General features: G+C 41.2%; 1 protein-coding gene across 1 annotated transcript in view; it reads right to left on the bottom strand.

Annotated features, from left to right (window-relative positions):
• Positions 1-12,159: 12,159 nt before the first annotated feature.
• The window catches only part of LOC138820305 (general transcription factor IIF subunit 2), a 133,523-nt gene continuing 122,910 nt past the window's right edge, over positions 12,160-22,772 (bottom strand). Inside the window, exons 7-8 of the mRNA XM_070011980.1 lie at positions 22,052-22,195; positions 12,160-12,682 (exon numbers count right to left, since the gene is read on the bottom strand). Coding sequence (XP_069868081.1) covers positions 12,563-12,682; positions 22,052-22,195 — 264 coding nt within the window. The 3' untranslated portion in view covers positions 12,160-12,562. The remainder of the gene's footprint in view (positions 12,683-22,051; positions 22,196-22,772) is intronic.

The raw sequence follows: 22,772 nt of genomic DNA on the forward strand, positions 1-22,772 counted from the left end.
TGGCTTGCACTCTGGCCTGCACTCTGTTCCTTAGCTTTTTCTCTCAAGTCACAATTCCACTCCCAGCCTTTTAGCGATAAGTTCTTAGGGACTTTCCTTCTCAGGCTCATTTTGAACCTGGATCCTTAGCTCTTAGCCTCCTGAGTAGTTAGGATTTATAGATATAAGCCACTGGTACCTAGCTTATTTCCTTAAGTATACTTATACTTTCTTCCAATTTCTGGACATTAAGGATCAACCTATGTGGTAATTTTAGGAGATGGCAGACTTCTTTTTACACAAGCAGTCAAAAGGGTAGTCACTAATGGTTGGCTCCGTGCATCCATCCCTGCCTCCTTCCCTTCTGTCTCCCAGGTATGGACCGAACTGTTTCTTTACTCATTATCAACTCTCCCTGAAGCCCAGTGAGGCAGCAGTGTCAGGTACGGGAACTAGATAAAGCTCCTGCAGATCTGATTGCTACAGATCCTACATTTCTCTTGTCAGATTCCAGAAAATGATGCTTCGAAGCGCAGCCCCCGGCTGACCCTGCCGCTTGCTCTCGACTGTGTCATGCTATTTCTCACCAGCGAAGCTCAAGGTCAGTCCGAGTGACTTCAGCTCACATGCTAGAATTGTTGTTCAACCCAATTTAAATTAAATTGGCAAGTCAGTCTTCATGAGCTGTGGCATTAACCACCCTCTTCCAAGCCCAAAAGTAGATCCTGTGTAGGTGTAGCCTCTACTTTGAAAAATAACAGAGCTGTGCAGTCATTTCAGCTGACATGGAAGGCAGCAAATAGTTGTTTTCAAAATAAGATTTATTCCTCATTAGAGGGAAAAGAAGATATGAAGTAAATTCTCCTATCAGTCCCTTCACGAGAGGAGAAACCAATGGGGTGAAGAATGATCCCCAAATCCGAGTTGAAATCCTCTTCCTCAAGAACGGCATTAGCACCTTACAAAAGGGATCCCAGTCTTCCCCCCTGTACGAGTCATACTAGGGAGCTCTACCTTAACAGTTCACACGTGCACAGAGTGTGTCCAGTTCACCCACTGCTATTCTCAACGGGTTTCACTGTTCTGGTTTCACACATGCTAACAAACTGCTTCTACCATCTTGATCCCTCTCACTGCCCCCCTCCCAGTGGTACCTATTACCCTTATCAATGGAGTCTGCCCCTCTGTTGTCATTCTTTTTTTTCCCAGTGTGTATTAATTGTACCATTGGTGCTTCCGGTGTGCATTGTAAAACTCGCTCAGAACAGCCATCTTTACTGCTTTATCCCTCTGCCCTCCCAATGCCCTAATGATCATCAGCTTGCTTTGAGTCTCCTAATTTGGACTTTATATGTAATTGCAAGGTGGAAGATGCCATGTTATTTTTCAGCTGCTTTGTCTAAGGTGCTTTGAGCCTAAGTGGATCATGACACCAACAGTTGCATCCAAGCCAAATATACCCAGACTCCTACAAGGTGATCCTACAAGGTGAGGGGCTTGCTCACCTGTTCTGAGATATCTCCTTGAATGCTAAGGTATACAATTGGTTAGAAGAACTCTGGGAAGCAGGCACCAGTGGCTTATGCCTGTAATCCTAGCCACTCAGGAGGCTGAGATCTGAGGATCACAGTTTGAAGCCAGTCAGGGCTGGAAAGTCCATGAGACTTTTATCTCTAATGAACTACCAGAAAACTGGAAGTGGCACTGTGGCTCAAAAGTGGTAGAACACAAGCCTTGAGTGAAAAAGCTCAGAGACAGTACCTAGGCCCTGAGTTCAAGACCCACGACCAACCAAAAAAAATTCTGGGCATCATTTATGCGCGTGCGTGTGTGTGTGTGTGTGTGTGTGTGTGTGTGTGTGTGTGTGTGTGTGTGTGTGTGTGTGTGTGTGTGTGTGTGTGTGTGTGTGTGTGTGTGTGTGTGTGTGTGTGTGTGTGTGTGTGTGTGTGTGTGTGTGTCCTAGGGCTTGAATTCTCCATTTCTGTCTTTCTTGGTAGCTCATTGGAGATGAGTTGCACAGACTTTCCTGTCTAGAGTGGCTTTGAATAGTGATCCTCAGACTTCAGCCTCCTGAGTATATAGGATTAGTCATGAGCCATCAGCACCAACACATCTTTATGTTTTTTTCTTTTTCTTTTTTGTAGAGAATGTACCAATGTGTTTGGAAGTGTCTGCCTTCCTTGGAAGCATTCACTCCATCTACTCCAAACGCTTTGATCCCCTCAGACGTGGAAATCAGACCTTGAAGAATTAGATTAGAGAAGAAACCTGGGAACCTATAATTGCAACTAATTGGACTGGTATTTTGAAGGGTTGCACACACAAGGGCAACAAATATTTTCCTCTTTCATTTTTTCCCCCATCACACAAATGAGGCATGAGTCACAAGAATTAACAGTCAGGGGATGGAGGCTCCAGGGCTGGCTGGCCAGTGCTGGGCTGAACTGGCTTCACAGCTCTGGTGGTCTTGGGTGTACATTAGAGGAGACCCAGCTTTGAGTACCTGAGTTCACTGGGCTCTCACCAGATGGTGAGGGCTCTGAAATATTACCTTTGTTACTGTTTGGTTGGTCTGACAAAAGCAATCACTATAAATCACTGCTAGATTTCCTTGGTCCTTGGCTTTTCATCTCTGACAATGGCTTTTTTGCCATTTCCTGTGAAGCAGCTAGAAATGAAAGATGTGAACTGTAGGTTGCTTTGATTATTCATACAGTGGCAAACTCTGGAAGCAGATTCCACAGTAAACATTCGCTGAGCCACTGTTGATCTGGCCCTTAGGATGGTTCGACTTGACTCTGTAAGGTGCAGAAGAGGAATGCACTCAGCAGAATTGGACTTGGGATCTTTTCCCAGCAGCTCAGTCAGCCAACTGTCAAGATGGCTAGCATCCAGTGCTCTACAAGGCATCTGGTTGCTAAGCAGTGATGTTCCATAGGAGGTAAAGTCCATGCATTTTTCAACTCATAATGCGTTAATTGGTGGTGTAATGTATGTCCAAGTGCACCTGTAGGTCTCACCTTTGGTTTTCAGGCAAGAACAAAGGAGCCTGTTAATGTGTCTAGGTTCATGCAGACAAGGTGGAACCATTGTCAAGTTCTCAGGACCCCATGTGGAGTAAGTAGAATGCCACTGTGCTTTTCCAGAAAGCCCTATGCTTTCCTGATTACAACCAGGAAAATACAACCACCAAACAGCTCTTTTATTCATTTTCTTGTGGGAAGTGTATGGCAAATTCAGTTGTTTGCAGTCCTAGCTGACCATCAGAATTAACGATGGAGCTTTAGGAAAATATAGAGCAGGGCTTCTCTAGGGATGTGTCTTGGCTGTTCTCAGGTAATGTCTAGCCATCTGCATTTCACCTCCAATTCCTCTATGATCAGGTGCAATGGAGAATCCTGGGCTCAAGGAGGCCCCCGGCTGGGAATAAATATTGCAGGGCCCCAGCTCTACCACTGATAGGCATGTGGTGTGAACACTTTACCTTGTGTGCCTTTGTTTCAGTGTCTGAAGAATGGGGATAGGAACAGAGGTCAAATCCCAAGATACTCAAAGCCCTTTGCTAGTACACACTAGCAGTGCGTGATGAGAACAGTGTCATCCCAATCTTGTCAATAGGGTCAAATGTTTTAAAATTGTTAATAGTTTATTTAAATACTAGGTTATTGCTGCTCCCTTTGAATTTAGTTTCATTCCTCTTATGCATGCAACAGGTGTTGCATGTAGCTGAATTTACAAGTTGCATATCTACTTGTTTTTTTCTTTTTCTTTTTTGGTGCCAGTCCTGGGGCTTGAACTCAGGTTCTGGGTGCTGTCCCTGAGCTTTTGTGCTTTCCCACTTTGAGCCACAGCACTATTTCCAGCTATTTGGTAGTTAATTGAAGATAAGGGTCTCATGGACTTTCCTCATCTAGCTGGCTTTGAAATGTGATCCTCAGATCTCAGCCCCCTGAGTAGCTAGGATTATAGGCATGAGCCATCGATGCCCTCCTCCTCCTCCCTCCTCCTCCCTCCTCCCTCCTCCTCCCTCCTCCCTCCTCCCTCCTCCTCCTCCTCCTCCTCCCTATTTGGTGCTAGTACTGGGGCTTGAACTCAGGGTCTGAGCTCTATCTTTTGGCTTTTTTTTTGGCTTAAGGCTAGCACTCTACTACTTGAGCCCCACTCCACTTCCAGCTTTTTGGTGGTTAATTGGAGATAAAGTACCACAGACTTTCCTGCCTGGGCTGGTTTTGGAACAGATCCTTGGATCTCATCTTCCTGAGTAATCAGGATTATAGTCATGAGCCACTGATGCCTGGCTTATAACCACAGAATCTGAAAACTGGGAGGGATGCTGAGATGGTTTTCACAAAGTACAAAGATAGCCTTTCTGTTTAACAGCCTTTCTTCAACTACCTCCCTTAGCCCAGGAATTTCCCCATCCTCCACTATTGATGAAAGAGGGTGCCTGAGCATCTGACCCAGATGTTAGATTTTATGGGGCATAAAACATTGGTTTTTATGTCCTGGCTTTTTTCCCCCCCAGCATAAGTGATATGCTAGCCTTGAACAACACACAAGATTTTTTTTTCTAGAAAAAAATTAACCAATTGAGCCCAACTGAAGGGACTATTTATCATCATTATTATTAATATATTAGTTGTTTACAACATGTAAACAATGTATCCTGATCATATCTTCTATTATTCTCCTCCATCCTACTCTCCCTTCTTAAAGCCATTTCAACAAGTTTGTTGTGTTTTCATACATGCAAGTAAACTCTGTGAACCATATTCTTTGTTAGCTCTCTCTGCTCTTGTTGGTGCTCCCCAAACAATCTGAGCCTGATTTAGAGTTCTTTAAAAAAAACCGATTTTAAATAATCCCCGTTGGGCTGGGTACTGGTAGCTTATACCTGTAATCCTAGCTACTCAGGAGGCTCGGAGGAGTAGAAGGATCATGGCCTGAGGTCATCCAGGGCTGAAAAGTTCATGAGACCGTCTCAAAAATAACAAGGAAAAAAATCCCAAACAAAGCTGGAAGTGTAGCTAAAATGCTATAGAGTGCCAGGCCAGCAAGCACAAGGCCCTGAGTTCAAAACACAGTACTGCAAACAAACTGAAACAACAAACAAAAAAATCCTGTTGACTAGTAATATAGCTCAGTGGTAGTGTTTTGAGGACTTGAGTTCAATCACTAATATACAAGTGTGTACACACACACACACACATACCATACGAGTTAGAGTTGGTTCTGGGAAAGCACGTGTAATCTTAGATACCTAGAAGGCGGAGGTAAAAGCATGGCTTCAGCCAGGACTTTGAAGCCAGTTTGGGCAACATAGTGAGATTCTGCCAAAAAGAGATGAAGAGCCAGGTGCTGGTGGCTTGTCTGTAATCCTAGCCACTCAGGAGGCTGAGATCTGAGGACAGCAGTCTGAAACCAGCCGGGACAGGAAAAGTCTGAAACTCTCCAATTAAACATTGGAGGTGGCTCGGTGGTAAGAGTCCTGGCCTTGCATGCATGGGGCCCTGGGTTTGATTCCTCAGTACCACATAAGCAGAAAAAGCCGGAAGTGGTGCTGTGGCTCAAGTGGTAGAGCACTAGCCTTGAACTGTTCAAGTGATACAGCACTAGACTTGAGGCGGGGCGGGGGAATGGGGAAAGCTCAGTGCTCAGGTCTTGAATTCAAGCCCTAGGATTGGCACCAAAAAAAAAAAGAAAAAAAGCCAGGCTGTTCAAGCATCAGAACACCATGGAGCAAATGCAAAGCCCTAAATTCAACTCCCAGTACATGTGAACAAACAACATCTTGTTTTTGTTTTGCCCCTTTCCCAGTTGATTACTTGATATTCATTTGCCCCATCAGTATGTGCGGCTGGAGAAACCCACATATAGAAGCGTCTCATTTCAATTTATTAAGTTAGCAGGCTAAGGCCTGTGAGGGATCTCTGACGAACTTAGGTGTAGGTGGTTAAGGCTGTTGATGCTGTTAAGGCTCCACTTGCAAATGCTGTCTGAAGATGAGGAAGTTTTAGTTTCAAAAAGGATAGAGCTTGGCGAGTGATGACTCATTCCCTCCCAACTCTGTGCTTGAACAGGAAAAGGCCTCCCGCAGCCGCTTCTGGTCCTTCCTGCTTTCCTGTAATGGGAAGGCCTTTGCTGGAGTTTTGGATTTTCCCTTAACGAGGGTGCTTGCAAACAGAGCAAAACCAAGGAGAGGAATCAGCACCCCTCTCTCCTCAGACCCCTGGCTCCTTATTCAAAAGGAGACAGGGACATTGTGGGCTAACAATTAGCCAAAGCCACAGCATGGCCTTTCAGTTTCATGGTTTATGTGGCCAAGAACTTGTCTTGGTTTTTTTCTCTCTGCTCTGAAACCAGTGTCTTTTCCCCTCTATCCTGGAGCCAAGTATGTACTCAAGATTGCTTTCTCATGGGGCAAACTATCAGGGTACAAGTGTCTTCTTCTTGCTCGGTGCTGTGCAGTTCCCAAAATTACTGTGTACATAACTGCCTTACTCAATGGATGGAGCTTCTTACAATGGACTTAGTTTAAGGCCTTTGTCACTGGACCGGGACCTGACATTTTTTTCCCCTCTGGGAGATGGAATTTACCACTATCAGTCCTATGAGAATTTGTGAAGGCAACAGAGTGGGTAGGTTCAGAGCCGACACACTGTGAACAGACCTCTTCTCACCCTCTCAACCCCGCCCCAGACAGGATCTTGCATGGAGCTCAGGACTGTGAAATTCACAGTCCAGTGTCCATCTATCCTCTGCATCTACGTGTACTCCTCTAGGGAATGGTTCTTCCCTGCTGGCAAAATTTTAGGGATGTTCTAACCTGAAAGCCCTATGGGGTAATAAAGAATAGAGCAATGCCAGGTGCCAGTGGCTCAGGCCTGTAATCCTAGCTACTCAGGAGGCTGAGATCCAGGGATCACAGTTCAAAACCAGCCTGGGCAGGAAAGTCTGTGACACTCTTATCTCCAATTCACCACCATGACTGGCCAAAAAAAAAAAAAAAAAAAAAAGAAAAGAATGGAACAGTATGGGATTCTCTGCTGCCCTAAGGTAGTTTACTTCATTAAAGGTATGCTTTCCTTTTGAGCATGGTGTGTGTGTGTGTGGTTAGAACAGAGACAAGACTAGAGAGAGAGAGAAACCTACTAAATCATTAATATATTATCTTTGTAAAGACATATGCAGAGGGCTCTCTAGTCTTGTCTCTGTTCTAACCTCACCAGAAGCATCTGGTGTGTCTCCTCTGATATTTTATTCTTGGATGTTTGAATACATGCATGCTCATGTGGAAGTTATCTAGATTTTTAAGAATTGTGGGGCTTGAACTCTGGGCTTGGGCTCTGTCCCTGTGCTCTTCAGCTCAAGGCTAGTGCTCTACCACTTGAGCCAGTGCCACTTTTGGTTTTCTGGTTGTCAATTGGAGATAAGGGTGTCATGGACTTTCCTGCTGGGGCTGGCTTTGAACTGTGATCCTCAGCTCTCAGCCTCCTGAGTAGCTAGGATTACAGGCTACAGGTGAGCCACCGGCACCCAGCTGAGTTGTTTTTTATTACTATAATCAGGACCTAGGTATTGTTTTGCAAGTTGCTTTTCATACTTAAGCATATACAAGCTCAGAAGGCTGAGATGGGTGGCTCAAAGCAAAGGGTCTGTGAGACTCTAATCCTTAATTTACCAGCAAAAAGCCGAAGTGGCATTGTGGCTCAAGTGGTAGGACTAGCCTTGAGTAGAAAAAAAAAATCAAGAGACAGAGCCCAGGTCCTGAGTTCAAGCCCCAGCACTAACACACACACACACACACACACACACACACACACACACACACACACACACACACACACACACACACACACACACACACACACACACACACACACACACACACACACACACACACGGCTTTCCATGACATGCATACAATGTGTACAGTACATACTTATTCTGTGTGTATGTGTGTTCTGGGGCCTGAACTGAGCGCCTGGGTGCTGTACCTGAGCTTGCTTTCTTACCACTTGAGCCATAGCTCCAGTCCAGGCTAGCTTCAAATTGTGATCCTCATATCTCAGCCTCCTGGCTTCCTTACTCTTTTTAACTGTTGTGGACTTTCCATTATATTGACTAGTAAAGTGATCCCCATTAATGGATATGTTTCTAGGTTTCAACCTAATTAATTTTTTGAATTATGGGCATGCACCACCATACCTAGTAAAGTTCACTTTCTATAAAGAGAATGTTTTTTTTTTTTTTGTCAATCTTGGGACTTGAACACAGGGCCTGAGCACTGTCCCTGGGCTTCTTTTGCTCAAGGCTAGCACTCTTATCACTTGAGCCACAGCGCCACTTCTGGCCTTTTCTGTGTATGTAGTACTGAGGAATCGAACCCAGGGCAGCATGCATGCTAGGCAAGCACTCTATCCAAGCCACCTTCCCAACCCAACGTCATCTTTTTTGATGTGCAGATTGTTTTATTACACATCAACATAATAAAAAATTTTCATTACCCCCAAAGTTCTCCTTTTCTTTTCTTTCTTTTTTAAATAGCTCACCACTCCCTGCACTGTAACCCCAGGCAAAAATGGGCATGCTTTTATCTCCGTGGTTCTGCCTTTTCCAGAATACCAAATAAATGGAGTCATATAGTATATAACTGCAGGAGTCTGGCACTTACTTGGGAGGATGAACTGAGATTCATCCAAGTTGTATCACTAGGCCTTTCATTTTCATTGCTGTTAGGTATTCCATTGCATAACTATATGACTATATTAGTGTTCATCTAGTCACAGGCTGGCAGACATCTGGGTGTTTTCCAGTGAGAGCTACTATATTTGTGTGCAGGTTTCTGTGTGCACACATAACTTCGTTTCTCCTGGGTAAAACAAAAGTAGGATGGCTGAGTTATATGGTGGTGGTATGTTTAGCTTTCCATGTACTATGGAACATCCATCCCTCCTTGATAAAATGTATGCATACTTCCATTGCCTGTTTATAATTGGGTTGTTTTGCTATTGAGATTTGAGAAAACGTCAGTTAGGATACAAATCCCTTAGATGTGTTTTATGTTCTTTATATGATTCTAGAAGTTTCTTTTAGTATTATTATTATTACATTTTAAAACCATATCAAATATTCCATTTTAATATTCTTTTGGTCTATTGTCAATTTAAATGGCTTGGATTTTGTTCTGTCAATTTTTTAAAAAATGTATTTTAGTGTCATTGCAGAGGTGATGTACAGAGGGGTTAAAGTTACTAAGTCAGGTTTATTATTATTGCTGTTGTTGTGGTTTTTAGCCAGTATTATGGATTGAACTGAGCGTCTCTTGCTCTTGTTTGGCTTTTTCGCTCAAGGCTGGCATTCTACCACTAAGCCAAACATCCACTTCTGGATTACTGCTCGTTAACTGGAGATAAAAGTCTCATGGTTTTGTTTGCCTAGGTTGGTATTGAACCATGATCCTCAGATCTCAGCCCTAAGTAGCTGGGATTATAGGTGTGAGCCACCAGCACCCTACTAATTGGTATTTCTTAAGTGCTAACCAGTACATTCATGCCATAGTGGTCAGAGATCTCTTTGGAGACTTTGTTAAATGATGTTGGAAATGGCACTCAGGGTCTTGTATATGCTAGACAAATGCTCTACAACTGAGCTACATCCTTAGTCCTTGTTTTGAGATAGGGTCTTGCTATGTTCAGGCTGGCCTCAAACTCAGGATCTTCCTACTTCATCCTCCTGAGTGCTGGGATTTCAGGTGTACCTCACCATGCTCAGCCTGGCAGAGTTTTTTCTTTTGAAGAGACAGTGGAGTGAATGTTCACTAATGTCAACTGGGTTCATGGAGGGGGTGCAGGTGGGTATGGGATCTGGGGGTTTGGATTCTACTAAGAATATCTACTGGAACAACATTGAATCCAACTCCCTCTTTTTCACAACTCTGCATGGAGTAACTCCATTTTCTTGGCTGAGATATGGGATGACAGTGTGACAGCAGACAGTTATGAAAAAAATATACTCTAATTTTGTCCTATGAATTCCCCCCAAAGGACCAAGTATCATGACATAGTAGACAGAAAAATGCTTCCATAAGAGGTGATTACCTACCTCTCAGTATTATTTTTGGAGATTAAAGGAAATCCTGAAAAATACAGTATAATGCAGTACTAGGCACAAAGGATTTGGTGTTCGCTAGTATTTTACAGATATGTACCAACAATGGAAATACACCCCAAAGAAATCTGCTCTCACACATTAAGAACAACTGCCACTCTGCGGCAATCCTTAAAACCTGCTTATGCTACAACAGAGCAAAATTCGTTCTCTTTTTAAAGATATATTACTTTAGAAGTTACCGTGGCAACATGTAATTTCAAATCTTTCCAGTGTTTGGCAACCATAACCTTACCACATTCTGTCATCTCAAATCCCTACGAGTATCTTACAGTTGAGTCTAACATTCTCATCTGTGAAATACAGTCTTCCTGTCTGTCCTTTTCTAATGTGACATCTTCCCAAGGATGTGCATTGCCTTCATCAGCCTTCCTCTCTCATCTCAGTGTTTCTCCTGGGCTTAGGATTCCTACTTTTTTCTGGCTGTCCAAAGTAAATTTATCAGAACAAGAAAGTCCTAGAACAAAAGAATAACTTAGGAACAGTCTTTTTCAGCATTCATAATACATATATATGTACACAGTATACATACATATATACACACATTGCACACACACACATATATGCATGCACACATATATGTATATGTGTGCATATATATACATACATATATACACATACATATATATGCATATATATACATATATATATATACACATATAACATTTCAGATCTCAACCTCCTGAGTAGCTATGATTACAGTTGTGAGCTACTAGTGCCCAGCTATATATTTTTTATTAGATAAGAAAGCAACCGCAAAGAATTAATCAAGCATAGCACCAATATACCATATATAGATGACCTATACTAATCAAGAGGTAGCAAATGTTTAAGAGACATAGCAGATAGAATCTGCATTCACATACATAATCAGGTGCGATGAGATCAAGGACAACTAAAAGAAGCTGCAAGAACAAGGTTACAAAAACAAAGTATAGCTTCAAATAAGACAAGTGTGCTGAAGGAACTCTACGGGCACAGCTGTCAAGTTCAATCAGGCAGATGTTACCACCATGAGAGCAAAATATGGTTAAATGGTGGGATACACACACACAGGGTATGATATACCCTATATAACATGCCAAGCACAACACAGATATCCCAAATTCTCTGTTCTAGACAGAGCTCTAGACAGAGTTAGCACACCATTCTCCATATTTGGTTCGTGCGTCAGAACAAAGCGGAATTAAGACAGCTGGGGCTGGATGGGGAGTAAGACCACCCTCCCTGTCAGAGTTGTATTTTGAGTGGAGGGCAAGGATAAGCATTCTGAGGGCAGTGTCATTCAATCTCTGATGACAGTGATATGCTGCTAAAATGAATACTAAAAATTTCTCCCAGTAGATGGTTATTTCTTTGCTCCAAGTATATAATGTTTAAAATTTTAACTACATTTTAATTACATAACATTTTTTGGCATTTAGAGAAAATGACAAAATGAACAGGTTTTTTTTTTTTCTTTTTCCACTGCTGGTAATGGAACCCAGGGCTTCCCCCACATTAGGCAAGTGTTATACCACTGAGCTACACCTTCAGTCCCTGAGCAAGGAAAGAGATAGTTTTAAACATTTTATGTTTGTGGGTACCATTTTGGATTGCCTAATGTGTAATATTTCATGCCAGAAAAAACTTTCATCATGCAAAAACTGTTTTTCCTTCAAATGTAACTGAAGAGGAAGAGAAAGGAAAATGTTAGTGCCCTGGGAACCGGCACTAAGCTTTCCTTTTCTGTCCTCGCTCTCCTCCTACAGCCCTCATGTGGCTCACAATGTCACTGCCATGGTGGGGCAGCACCTGCCCACCGAGCGGGTTGGGAGACTGCGGGGGCAAAGCCCATCTGTGAGAAGCTGATCATCTGTTTGAAATTCTGAAAAGGTACTTAGTTTTCCATGATTTTAAAAGCAAACAAAGAAATATTGGTTGACCATCATTTTCTCCACTTTCTTACTTCTTCTCCTTTTTTAAAATCAGTATTACTAGGATCAAATAAACTAATAATGAAAACTTCACTGCTAGTTGAAAATTCTCCTTTATTTCTGTATTTTTCAATGTGAAACAGTTTTGTTCTTCAACAGTTCCAGAGAAGGGGACTTTGGCTCTTTAAAGTTTCTGTTGTTGATCTTTTGTTCCTTACTGTATTATACACTTCAGATGTGTATTACCTGAGTCTCTCAGAGATGCAGGAAGGTCAGAATTTTCATTCAGGAAATATTTCTTAATGCTACACTCTAAAAATTAACACTTAAAAATACTTAAGAAACATTATAGAATTATAAACATTAAAAAATTTACTGGGAGAAATGAGAGTACCAGTCATTTTATTCCTATTTACACAGGTGCTCAAGCATAGATCTGGACACTTCCTGCTCAGCATCGCTCTCTTGAGTTGCTCATCAGCACCCTGGGGAAGTCCTCAGTCACTCTTTTCTTCTCCTTGGTAATGTCTGTACTCTGGCTTCAGCTCCCATGTGTTTTTGTGGATCCCTTTGACATTCTGAATACCGATTTCTTTCAAGATTTCTTTCAGGTATCCCTAAAAGAAGCCAAACAAACAACAAAACCACAAAAACTTCATGAAATCCCAAAGGCAGGAAACAAAATTTAAAATAAAATATGCCAAAATACATTTATGAGTAATAAAAAATTATAACTGTGAAGGCTCAACAAGATTTTTTTTATAAAGAGGCTAAATGAATTGCCTTTTGATTCTATTCATGTAATAAGTAACCTCATTAAATATCTGATTACATCAAAGGGGTGAGAAGTCCTGAACACTTGAAAGCTTAAAAAAAAAAGGTCTAGAGGATAATGCACTAGAAATTACTGGTGCACGATGTTTATTAGCACGCCCAAGAACAATATGCCAAGAACATGAAGGATAGTATGCTTCAATGACTGAGTTTAGTCAGAATGGAAGCAATAGTTTCAGAGGCAGAAGCACACACAGATGACACATATTTTGGGGGTTGGAAGATAATGTTAAATAAAGCAAGCATACATCAGGCATCTGAAATTCTTGGTTCTAAGGTAGATTCTCAAACTTTGTCTATGAGGACATTGATTTTTCCAGTGGAATAGAGAAAGTGTGTTTATCATTATTTACACATTAGCAAGTTTGCCAGGTATGGAGAAAAATAGGTAATCTTGGGCAAGGCCAAGATCTTGTGTTTGGCTCCAAAGTAGAGCATAGTGTTTAGATCTCTGAAACTCAACAGATATTTACCAGATGATTCATGGAAATTATGCTATTTTAAGTGCAATACCAACCTTAACTTTGCTTGCCAATGACTAGGCCTGAAGCATCCTACTATAAACTCAATGTAAATGGCAGTACTTTCTTGGAGGAGATAATATAATTTAAAAGTGACATTTTTTTCTGCTTTAAAACAAACTGATTTTTTTTTTTTTTGGTGTGTATTCATTGAAGGATCAGTTTCAGTACTGATGACTTCATTAAAGGATATGTAATTAATTGAAATGAGGCTTTGATTGGGAAACTGGTGGTGAAGCTCATGCCTGGATAATATTTAAGGCAGTGGTGCAAGACTTCCTGATAATATTTAAGGCAGTGGTGCAAGACTTCCTGCAAGAGAACTGTGTGGGAAGAGTTAAGTAAGCTCCACCTGAGCCTGCATTTTAACAAGTCTCCAGGTGACTCATAGAAGTACTTACTCTCAAGTCATTTCCCCCCACTCCTCCCCCCCACCTCCCCCCACCCTAGTATCAGTTCTAAGGATTCTTCTAGCTCTGATGCTTCTCAGCTGAGCTCTTGATATGTGACTTAGTTCACTGAAGCTTCTATTGCTGGACAACATGTTACCAACACAATCTAATGCCTTTTTACACTGACTGGTACAGTGCTGTACAATTCATAAAGTCTTTTCAGCTAGGAGTAGTTGTAATGAATGCCGTAGCGGATTAGCAATGAAATTACTCGACTGCTTAGAAGACTGGGCAGTCTTCCATTTGAGCAGCCAGGCCCCACCAGGTGGCAGTAGTGAGCCAATTGAGCCCTGGGTTCTCCTGGGTGCCTACCCGGACCTCCAACACCTTCTCCAGTTAGCTCCACTAAAGGAATGAGTAAGCAGAAAGGATTGAGACTGTCAGGTAATAGGCATGTCTGCCATCTGCTACTTTGAATAATATTAAAACATTAGGACACTGGTCATAAACTACCTTTTAATTAAATTGGATTCATAAATGGAAAATGATGGGTTAAGCACAACCCATCATTTGAATCTCAGTTTAGCTGCCAAGAATGACATCTTTGTAAAATTCCAAAGAATGGTTTATTGTGAGGCTGGCTAAGATCCTGTTGCATAAACAATCATACAATTTTGGATGCACTGCAACGGGTCAAAATGAAAAGAGCAGTCACTAGGAGCATTTGGGTAGTCCAGAAAAAGAACACAGCCCTCTTGACTTCAGGTTGTATGTCCACTTACAACCTAAACGTGGGAAATGCAAAGCCTTACAGGTATTTAAACATAGATTTTTTTTTTTTTTTTGCTAGGCATGAGCACGAAGGGCTTGGGTTGCCCAAGGCTAGAACTCTACTACTTTCAGCCAAGCAACTGGTGGTTAATTGGACATAAGAGTCTCAGGGACTTTCCTGCCTAGGTTAGTTTGACCATGATCCTCATATCTCAGTCTCCTGTGTAGTCAGGATTACAGGCAGGAGCACCAGTGCCAGGCCAAATATAGAATATTAAGGAAGTCTTTAGTGTACAAACATAGTTGCTTTCGTGGGTAATCTGTCCTCATTTACATGGGTAACTTTTATACATGAAGATGTCACACTTTATTGCAACAATAACAAAGGATGGTATCATCACAGTCTCTTGATGTTTGTCAACAAAACAGGATTGGAGTCAGAATGTCTCACCATGATATAGACCGAGGTGGTGGTGGAATTTTAGGATGCTTCAAACTGTAACTGAAGACCTTTTTGCTTTAACTAAATGAATTAGCTTGACAAGAGAGTAGGCACAAAGCATTAGCAGAGAGAATAGGTGATGAGGGGGAAAAACAAGGTAGCTAGGAAACAGTGAGATCAGGTTATTCCTTTACAATGTTTCAGCGACTTCCCTCTGGGCTAACGGCTCTGTTCCAGATTCCTTCAAAGGCACCGTTCAGGCCTTCCTTTCCCCTCTTCTATCCTCTCCTTCTCACACACTCTCCAATTTTCTATCTGCAGGCTTTTGGGTATTTTCACATGCGCATTTTCTTTCCCTGTAATGCTTATCCTTTTCCCTGACATCTCAGCCTCCTATCCTTTAAGATTAGGTGTAAATGCCATTTTTTTTTTTTTAACGCTGGTCCTGGGCTCTGTCCTTGAGCTTTCTGCTCAAAACTAGTGTTCTACCTTGAAGCCACAATGCCACTTCTGGCTTTTTCTGAATAGTTTATTGGAGATAAGAGTCTCATAGACTTTCTACCCAGGCTGGCTTTGAACTGCAAGCCTCAGATCTCAGCCTCCTGAGTAGCTAGGATTACAGGCGTGAGCCACCAGCACCCAAATTAGAAGTCAATTTTTAAGAGAAACTTTTCCTCACCTCTTAGATTAAGTTTCATATTGTACCTAGTTCAATTCAGTCCTTACTTTTTAAAAATAATATTATACTCCTTTAAAAATTTTATAACCACTATGCTTTCTTCTCTCTTGCTCTCTTGTCTTCCTGTGCTGGGAAAAGAAATCAGGGCCTCACATATGCTAGGCAAGTGCTCTACTAATGAGCTAATACTGCATTAAACTCATTTATTTTCATGCATTTCTTTCTTCTTAAAGCACATGCTTCTACTACACTGTGCCTTCTTTCACATCACAGACACTGAGTGTGCTATTCAGGACAAATAGGGAAAGGCTTGAAAGGAACAAGGCAGCTACAGGATCGGGTGGTGGTGGTGATGGTGATGGTAGTGCTACTGGTGAGGGCAGAGGACTAAGAAGATTCCATAGGAACAAATACATGAACTCTAGTTCTTTTTCCTTAACATTCAGGCAGTAAATCCAGATGGAGAAACAAAACCAGATAACTGAACTTTACTACGTGAGTATGAATGAATTTATTATGAAAATCTGTGGTATAGTGATAAAATAATGGAGACAAAACCAATTGGGAGTAGAACCCAGGGCCTTGCAATATGCTTGCTAGGCATGCGTTGTATCACTGATCCCAGCCATAAGGGGGCGATATTAAATGGAGACACAGATATCTACACAGACAAGTATAGTATTAAAGACATAGGTTCAAGTATTATGGAAGAAGGGTCCATTCTACTCAGTCTGCACCAGAAAGTCAGGCTCTCCTGAGGATAGAGATCTGATCATTTGAATAGAATAATTCTGTATTTTCTTGTAGAAAGCGAGAGAAACCTAGTTCCAACTCTTGTATTCTACACCTTGAGTGACTTTCGAATTTAATTTTTGTCTAACCACCTACATTTTAAGCAACCATTTTAGAACCAAGTAGACCTTCCTGTCACATGGGATTTGGGATGTTTCTCATTAGAGAGTATGTGCCATGTTGCAGCACTTGATCCAAATAAACTGGCTCAGTTCCAGCAGTTCTTTATCAAAGGGGTAAGTGGGAGAGAATTTACAGCAAGTCTGAATGCAGAGGAAAAAAGGGATGAAGCACAAAAGCTTTGTGGAAGTTCACAGATGAGCCTATATGCTTAACTATAGGTCAAGGAATTAGGGTGGGGTTTGCATTTGTGGGTCAAGAGAAAATTGTGGCTTAGGGATGGAGGTAGGATTTCCTTTGGGGGCTGTGACAATGTTTAAAAACTGATTGCAGTAATGATTGAGTCAACTGGTATATCCATGAATTCACCTGAAGTTTTGACCTTATTCAGAATTCAGGTTCTAAAAAAAGGCTGAAACAAACCATATAAGAGCTAACAGGGGAAATTAAACACAGTTAATATTTTAGTATGATTATTTTATATTCTAAGACTTTTAATTAAGACCTCATAAGTTGGAAAATAATTTAGTTTTAAAAAATAGTCATCTCCAAAAAGGCTGTTGATTATTATGCCCTGTTAGTTTTAGTAGTATCATACAAAATAGTAATTTCTGCTGACAGGAAGAAGGAAGAAGAACTTAAAGGAAACACATGAACAGAAGAAAATGACACATTAAAGGTAACAAGGAAAAAGAAATTAAGGGAAAAAGAGAAACATTATAATAAAAACATTTATTAAGGGCTGGGAAGGTGGCTCAGTGGTAAAGTTCTTGCCTTGCATGCATGAGGCCCTGGGTTCAATTCCTCAGCACCACATAAGCAGAAAAAGCCAGAAGTGGCTCTGTGGCTCTAGTGGTAGAGCACTAGCCTTTTTTTTTTTGGTGGGTCGTGGGGCTTGAACTCTGGGCTTGGGCGCTGTCCCTGCGCTCTTCAGCTCAAGGTGAGTGCTCTACCGCTTGAGCCACAGCACCACTTCCGGTTTTCTAGTGGTTTATTGGAGATAAGTCTCATGGACTTTCCTGCCCGGGCTGGCTTTGAACCGTGATCCTCAGATCTCAGCCTCCTCAGTAGCTAGGATTACAAGTGTGAGCCACCGGCGCCCAGCTAGTGCTAGCCTTGAGTTGAAGAGCTGAGGACAGTGCCCAAGTCCAGAGTTCAAGCTCCACAACAGACAAAAACAAAACAAAAAACCCAACCCCCGGGGCCCCAACATTTATTAAGTAGTAAATTTGGAAATAAGCATCAAACATTACAGAGTCTATTTTTTGCTTTTGGATTAGGAACTGAATGAGCAAAGAGAAAAATATTCTATTTTCTACAAGACTGGTTATGATTAATGATGATGATTCTTAGTAATACAAAAGGCAGAAAACAGCCAGCTTGGGAGAAAAACTCCTTTTTCTTCCTATTAAAAAGGCATTCCTAGGCTGGGAATGTAAGAGTGCTTGCCTAGCATGCATGAAGCCTTGGGTTTGATTCCTCAGTACCACATAAACAGAAAAAGCTGGTGATGCTGTGGCTCAAGTGGTAGAGTGCTAGCCTTGAGCAAAGGAAGCTCAAGGACAGTGCTCAGGCCCTGAGTTCAAGTCCCAGGACTGGCAAAAAAAAAAAAGGCATTCCTGCCAGGCTCTGGTGGTTTCATGCCTCTAATCCTAGTTACTTAAGAGGTTGAGAGCTGAGGGTTATGGTTCAAAGCCAGCCTGGGAAGGAAAGTCTCTGAGACTCTTATCTCCAATTAACCACCAGAAAATCTGAAGTGATGCTATGGCTCAAAGTGGCAGAGCACTAGCCTAGAGCAAAAAAGTTCAGGAACAGCACCCAGGCACTGAGTTCAAGTCCCACAACCACCACCACCACCACCTCTACCAACAACAAAAAGGCCTTTCTATTGTGAGAAAAGTATTTTCCTTGCTTGTTCATAGACCCACATGGATGTCTGAGTAAAGGTCAGGTAATATAATACAAAATATTCCTATACTGAAATCAGGACAGTCAGATCCAAGCCTGGGCCTGAAAAGTAGGGAACTGAACTAGATTGCCTTTAAGATACCTTTTATATTCAAGATCCTGAGTAAGGGATCTATCCATTAATTTGTAGTCTATATCATGAAGAAGAAATAAAAATACTAGGGTCTAGTTGATCCACTTGGGGAACATTGGCCTCACTGAAATGGGAAGTGAGGTAAGGGTTTGGTGCCAAGAAATCAGTTTTCTGGAGTGCGACAGCACTACCAGGTCCAGTCCCTTGAGTCAGAAATGGTCACACAGGGCTAGGAAGGTGGCTCAGTGGTAGAGCACTTGCCTTGCATGCCTGAGGCCCTGGGTTCGATCCCTCAGCACCACATAAGCAAAAAGAAAAAAGCCAGAAGTGGCACTGTGGTTCAAGTGGTAGAGTGCTAGCCATGAGCTGAAGAGCTGAGGGACAGCGCCCAGTCCCAGAGTTCAGGCCCCACGACTGGACCCCCCCACCCCACCCCCCCAAAAAAAGAAAAGAAATGGTCATACAAGCTTTACCAGGCCAACTAAAATCTGTGGGGCTTTTGTTGGAATAATACAGGCAGATACATATTTTTTTCTTTTAGGAGGGCATTTTGGCTACCACATGGCATATACTTAAAGACACAAACAAGAAACATGAAGAGAGGTAGGTGGACAGACGGGGACAGTTCTAATTAAGTAATATTAGTAGCTAGATCTAGACATCTTTAAAGCTAGATTCATTTCTGAACTTTCTAGATACACAAAATAACTTTTATGTCTATGCTAATTTTTCCCTTATCTGAAATTGAAAGATTTGTCACAGATCTGTAATAGTTCATGTACGTACATATGTATCATCCATCCATCCATCCATCCATCCATCCATCCATCCATCCATCCACCCACCATCCATCCATCCATCTTTTTAGAACCAGTATATTTGTATAGCCCGGCTTGGTCTGGAACTTGTTGTTCTTGAATTTGAGATCCTGCCTTTGCCTCCTGAGTCCTGGAATTACAGATGTGCACCACCGCACCCAGCAAAAAAATGTTTTTTGATAGGACAAATGCTCAGTATTTAAAATTCTCTAGCTATTTTGTCCTTAAAAGGAAAAAAAAATCCACACGTTCTTTACCTTGATTCCAAATTTTACTTACATTACTTTTACTTAAGTCCACACTAAAGATTAGGTCAATTGCACCTGGATGCTGATACAACAGAGTAATGGCTGTTTGTTTAAAGTCTACCTTGCCAACATGCCATTGTTTTGTTGGGAGATATTTAAAATTCTAGAACTTAAGGTATGGACACCAAGCTGCACCTAGGTTTTCCTGTTGACTTGAGCAAGCCAATTTGTTCAACTACAGACTGGAGATCTCTTATTTGGAAGAGATCATAAATAACTGAGGATACGTTTCCCTGATTTGTGACATGAAGTTGGGAGACTAGATCACAACAAAATAAAGAGAGTCAGTTATAATTTAGAACTGACTTTTTTATGACCATTTTAATAGCAATGTACAATTAAAGGAAATAGGAAAGGGAGCTCTGCAGTGTGCTTTTGATAGCTGATGTTTCATAGGGTTTAATTAAAATTTTTAATGGCTTGCATTTTTTTAAAGTAAATGCTGTACATGCTTCTAGTTTACAGATATAATAAAACAAAGAAAAAGTAGACATAACATATTTAAGGTTAAAGATCATCAAGAGATGGAGAAAAATAATGGACTCCTCTGCTATTTTAAATTCGAGGAAGGAAAAAGCCTAAAGTTAAACTATAGAAAACATCCATTGGGCTGGGAAGGTGGTCAGTGGTAGAGTGCTTGTCTCGTATGCATGAAGCCCTGGGTTTGATTCCTCAGCACCACATAAGCAGAAAAAGTCAGAAGTGGTGCTGTGACTCAAGTGGCAGAATGCTAGTCTTAGCTGGAGAGCTGAGGGACAGAGCCCAGGCCCAGAGTTCAGGCCCCACATCTGACATTTATATGGATGTCATATTTTTGATGTTACATTAGTTACTAAGCTTGGCCTTCTCAAACTGGCTTCATTACTCTTAGTGAGAAATTTATACTGTCTCTTATTGTCTATGCAAGTCATATACTAGAAATGAAAGAAAAGGATTGTCACTAAGGGCAGTTAATCTAATAAAAAAGTTTTCTGGTAGAAATGCAACCTTTTAGAAAAAAATAGAAAAAGATCTGGAAAAATACTTCAGATTCACTCAAAATATGTCAAGATGACATTATAAAGGTCAGAAAGCAGATGGGATTAGCAGTGCTATTAACAAACATACTTGATGGTTAGAAACTTCTTATCAAAAATGGACTGAGCTGAGTGCTTGTGGCTCACACCTATAATCCTAGATACTCAGGAGGCTGAGATCTGAGGATTGTGGTTGGAGGCTGTATCTCTAGAAGTGGCACTGTGGTTCACAGCGGTAGAGAGCTAGCCTTGAGCGAAAAAAATTCAGGGATAGCATCTAGACCCTGAGTTCAAGCTCCATGACCAACAAAATAAATTAATTAAAAAATGTATTGAGAGTCATTCAAAAGGACAGTTCAGCCACTATCACATAAGCGCCATTAGATACATACCCTGAAGAATCAAAACAGAGATTTCTCTTTTTTGGAGACAAGGGTATGTATTTAGTGTAGGCTGGCCACAAACTAATGATCTTCATGACTCAGTGTCCTAAGTGCTAGGATTGCAAGGATGTACCACCACACTTATGCCAAAGAGAAACATTCTAATAATTCCTTCCCTTGGTGACAAAATGAATAAACCATATATCCTATGTTATGCCAAAGAAATCAGGATGTTTCTCTACAAGTGCTAATTTTTCCTACATCTCATTCTGTATATGTTTACTCCATAAAATGTCTTGTCTGCTTTCAGAGTTTCTGGAATGGCCTTTCCAAGATAGATCTAAATATAAAAATAACAAAGATAAACTTCATTTAAACCAGGAAATACAGCTTAGCTAATAAATTATTCTTTTTCAAATTTTAAGATCTAGCTGCAATGCTGTTTCTAAGGCTTTGATGCAGAAGGGAATGAAATCATGAAGCTGGGTTGTGAATATTGCAGCATGAGTACTGCCTTCTCTATTGAAAAGAAATAAATACTTGGGAGCTTTTGGGACTTAATTTCTTAACACAAAGTGAAAGGTTAAGAAAGTGAAATATTTAACAAAGACGTCAGACTTAATGTCAAAGATAAATCAAAAGGAGGGTAATTTCTTTTCTTCATATGGAATTGTTATAAAGTAATGAAGCTGATGTTACACAGAAGGGCTGCTTGGAGACATTCTCTTGAGTGTTGACAAACTCTTGTCATAACTGAATGTGAGCTTAATCACACACACACACACACACACACACACACACTTCTCAGTGATGACACGTTAACAAAGCAATATGGTTCATTTAAAGGATCAGTATAAATATATACATACCACAGGCTGTTTTGTGATGTCCACCAAGTCCTTAAGATTATAATACTGATGTTTCTCGAAGGCTGAGAACAGCATGTCGAGAACATGCTGTTTGTCAGCCCGAGCTCGCTTTCCATCTTCTTTCTTTTTCCTTTCATATTCAATCTATATGCAAAAAACAAAAGAAAAAAACCCCCTCAGTTGAACATGCTTACTCTGAAAACAGGCCCCTGTTTGAAGCTTAAAGGCAGCAGATCTCCAAAGTGGGGATAAGAACCTGTTGTTGTTCCCAGGATTCCCCATATATTCAAGGTCCTAAGACAGTAAAAATGCCAACCTGCAAATCATTTTCATATTTCTGAAGCTATATGTGGCATATGCATTTCCCAAGTCAGCTTTCTTTCTGGGTAGCTTTGGTTGAGAAAGTAGGAACTCACAGTCCCTTTGTTTTTCATTAACCAAAATCTAGTGAAATAATTTTTAATGTAGTAGATACAGCTTTGTTAAGTACGGGAGCCATAATACTTAATTTGCTTAAAAATAACAAGACAAATAGAACATTCATTCATTTATTGTCATTAGGTTTAAAAAAAAGGTTGAAGCCAGGCATTGGTGGCTCATGCCTATTCCTAGCTACTGAGGAGGCTGAGATCTGAGGACTGCAGTTCAAAGCCAGTCCAGGCAGGAAAGTCTGTGAGACTCTTATCTCCAATAAACTACCAGAAAACCTGAAATGGTGCTG

Source organism: Dipodomys merriami, unplaced genomic scaffold, assembly GCF_024711535.1.
Source record: "Dipodomys merriami isolate MVZ:Mamm:240054 unplaced genomic scaffold, mDipMer1.0.p SCAF_857, whole genome shotgun sequence".
Taxonomy (NCBI): Eukaryota; Metazoa; Chordata; class Mammalia; order Rodentia; family Heteromyidae; genus Dipodomys; species Dipodomys merriami.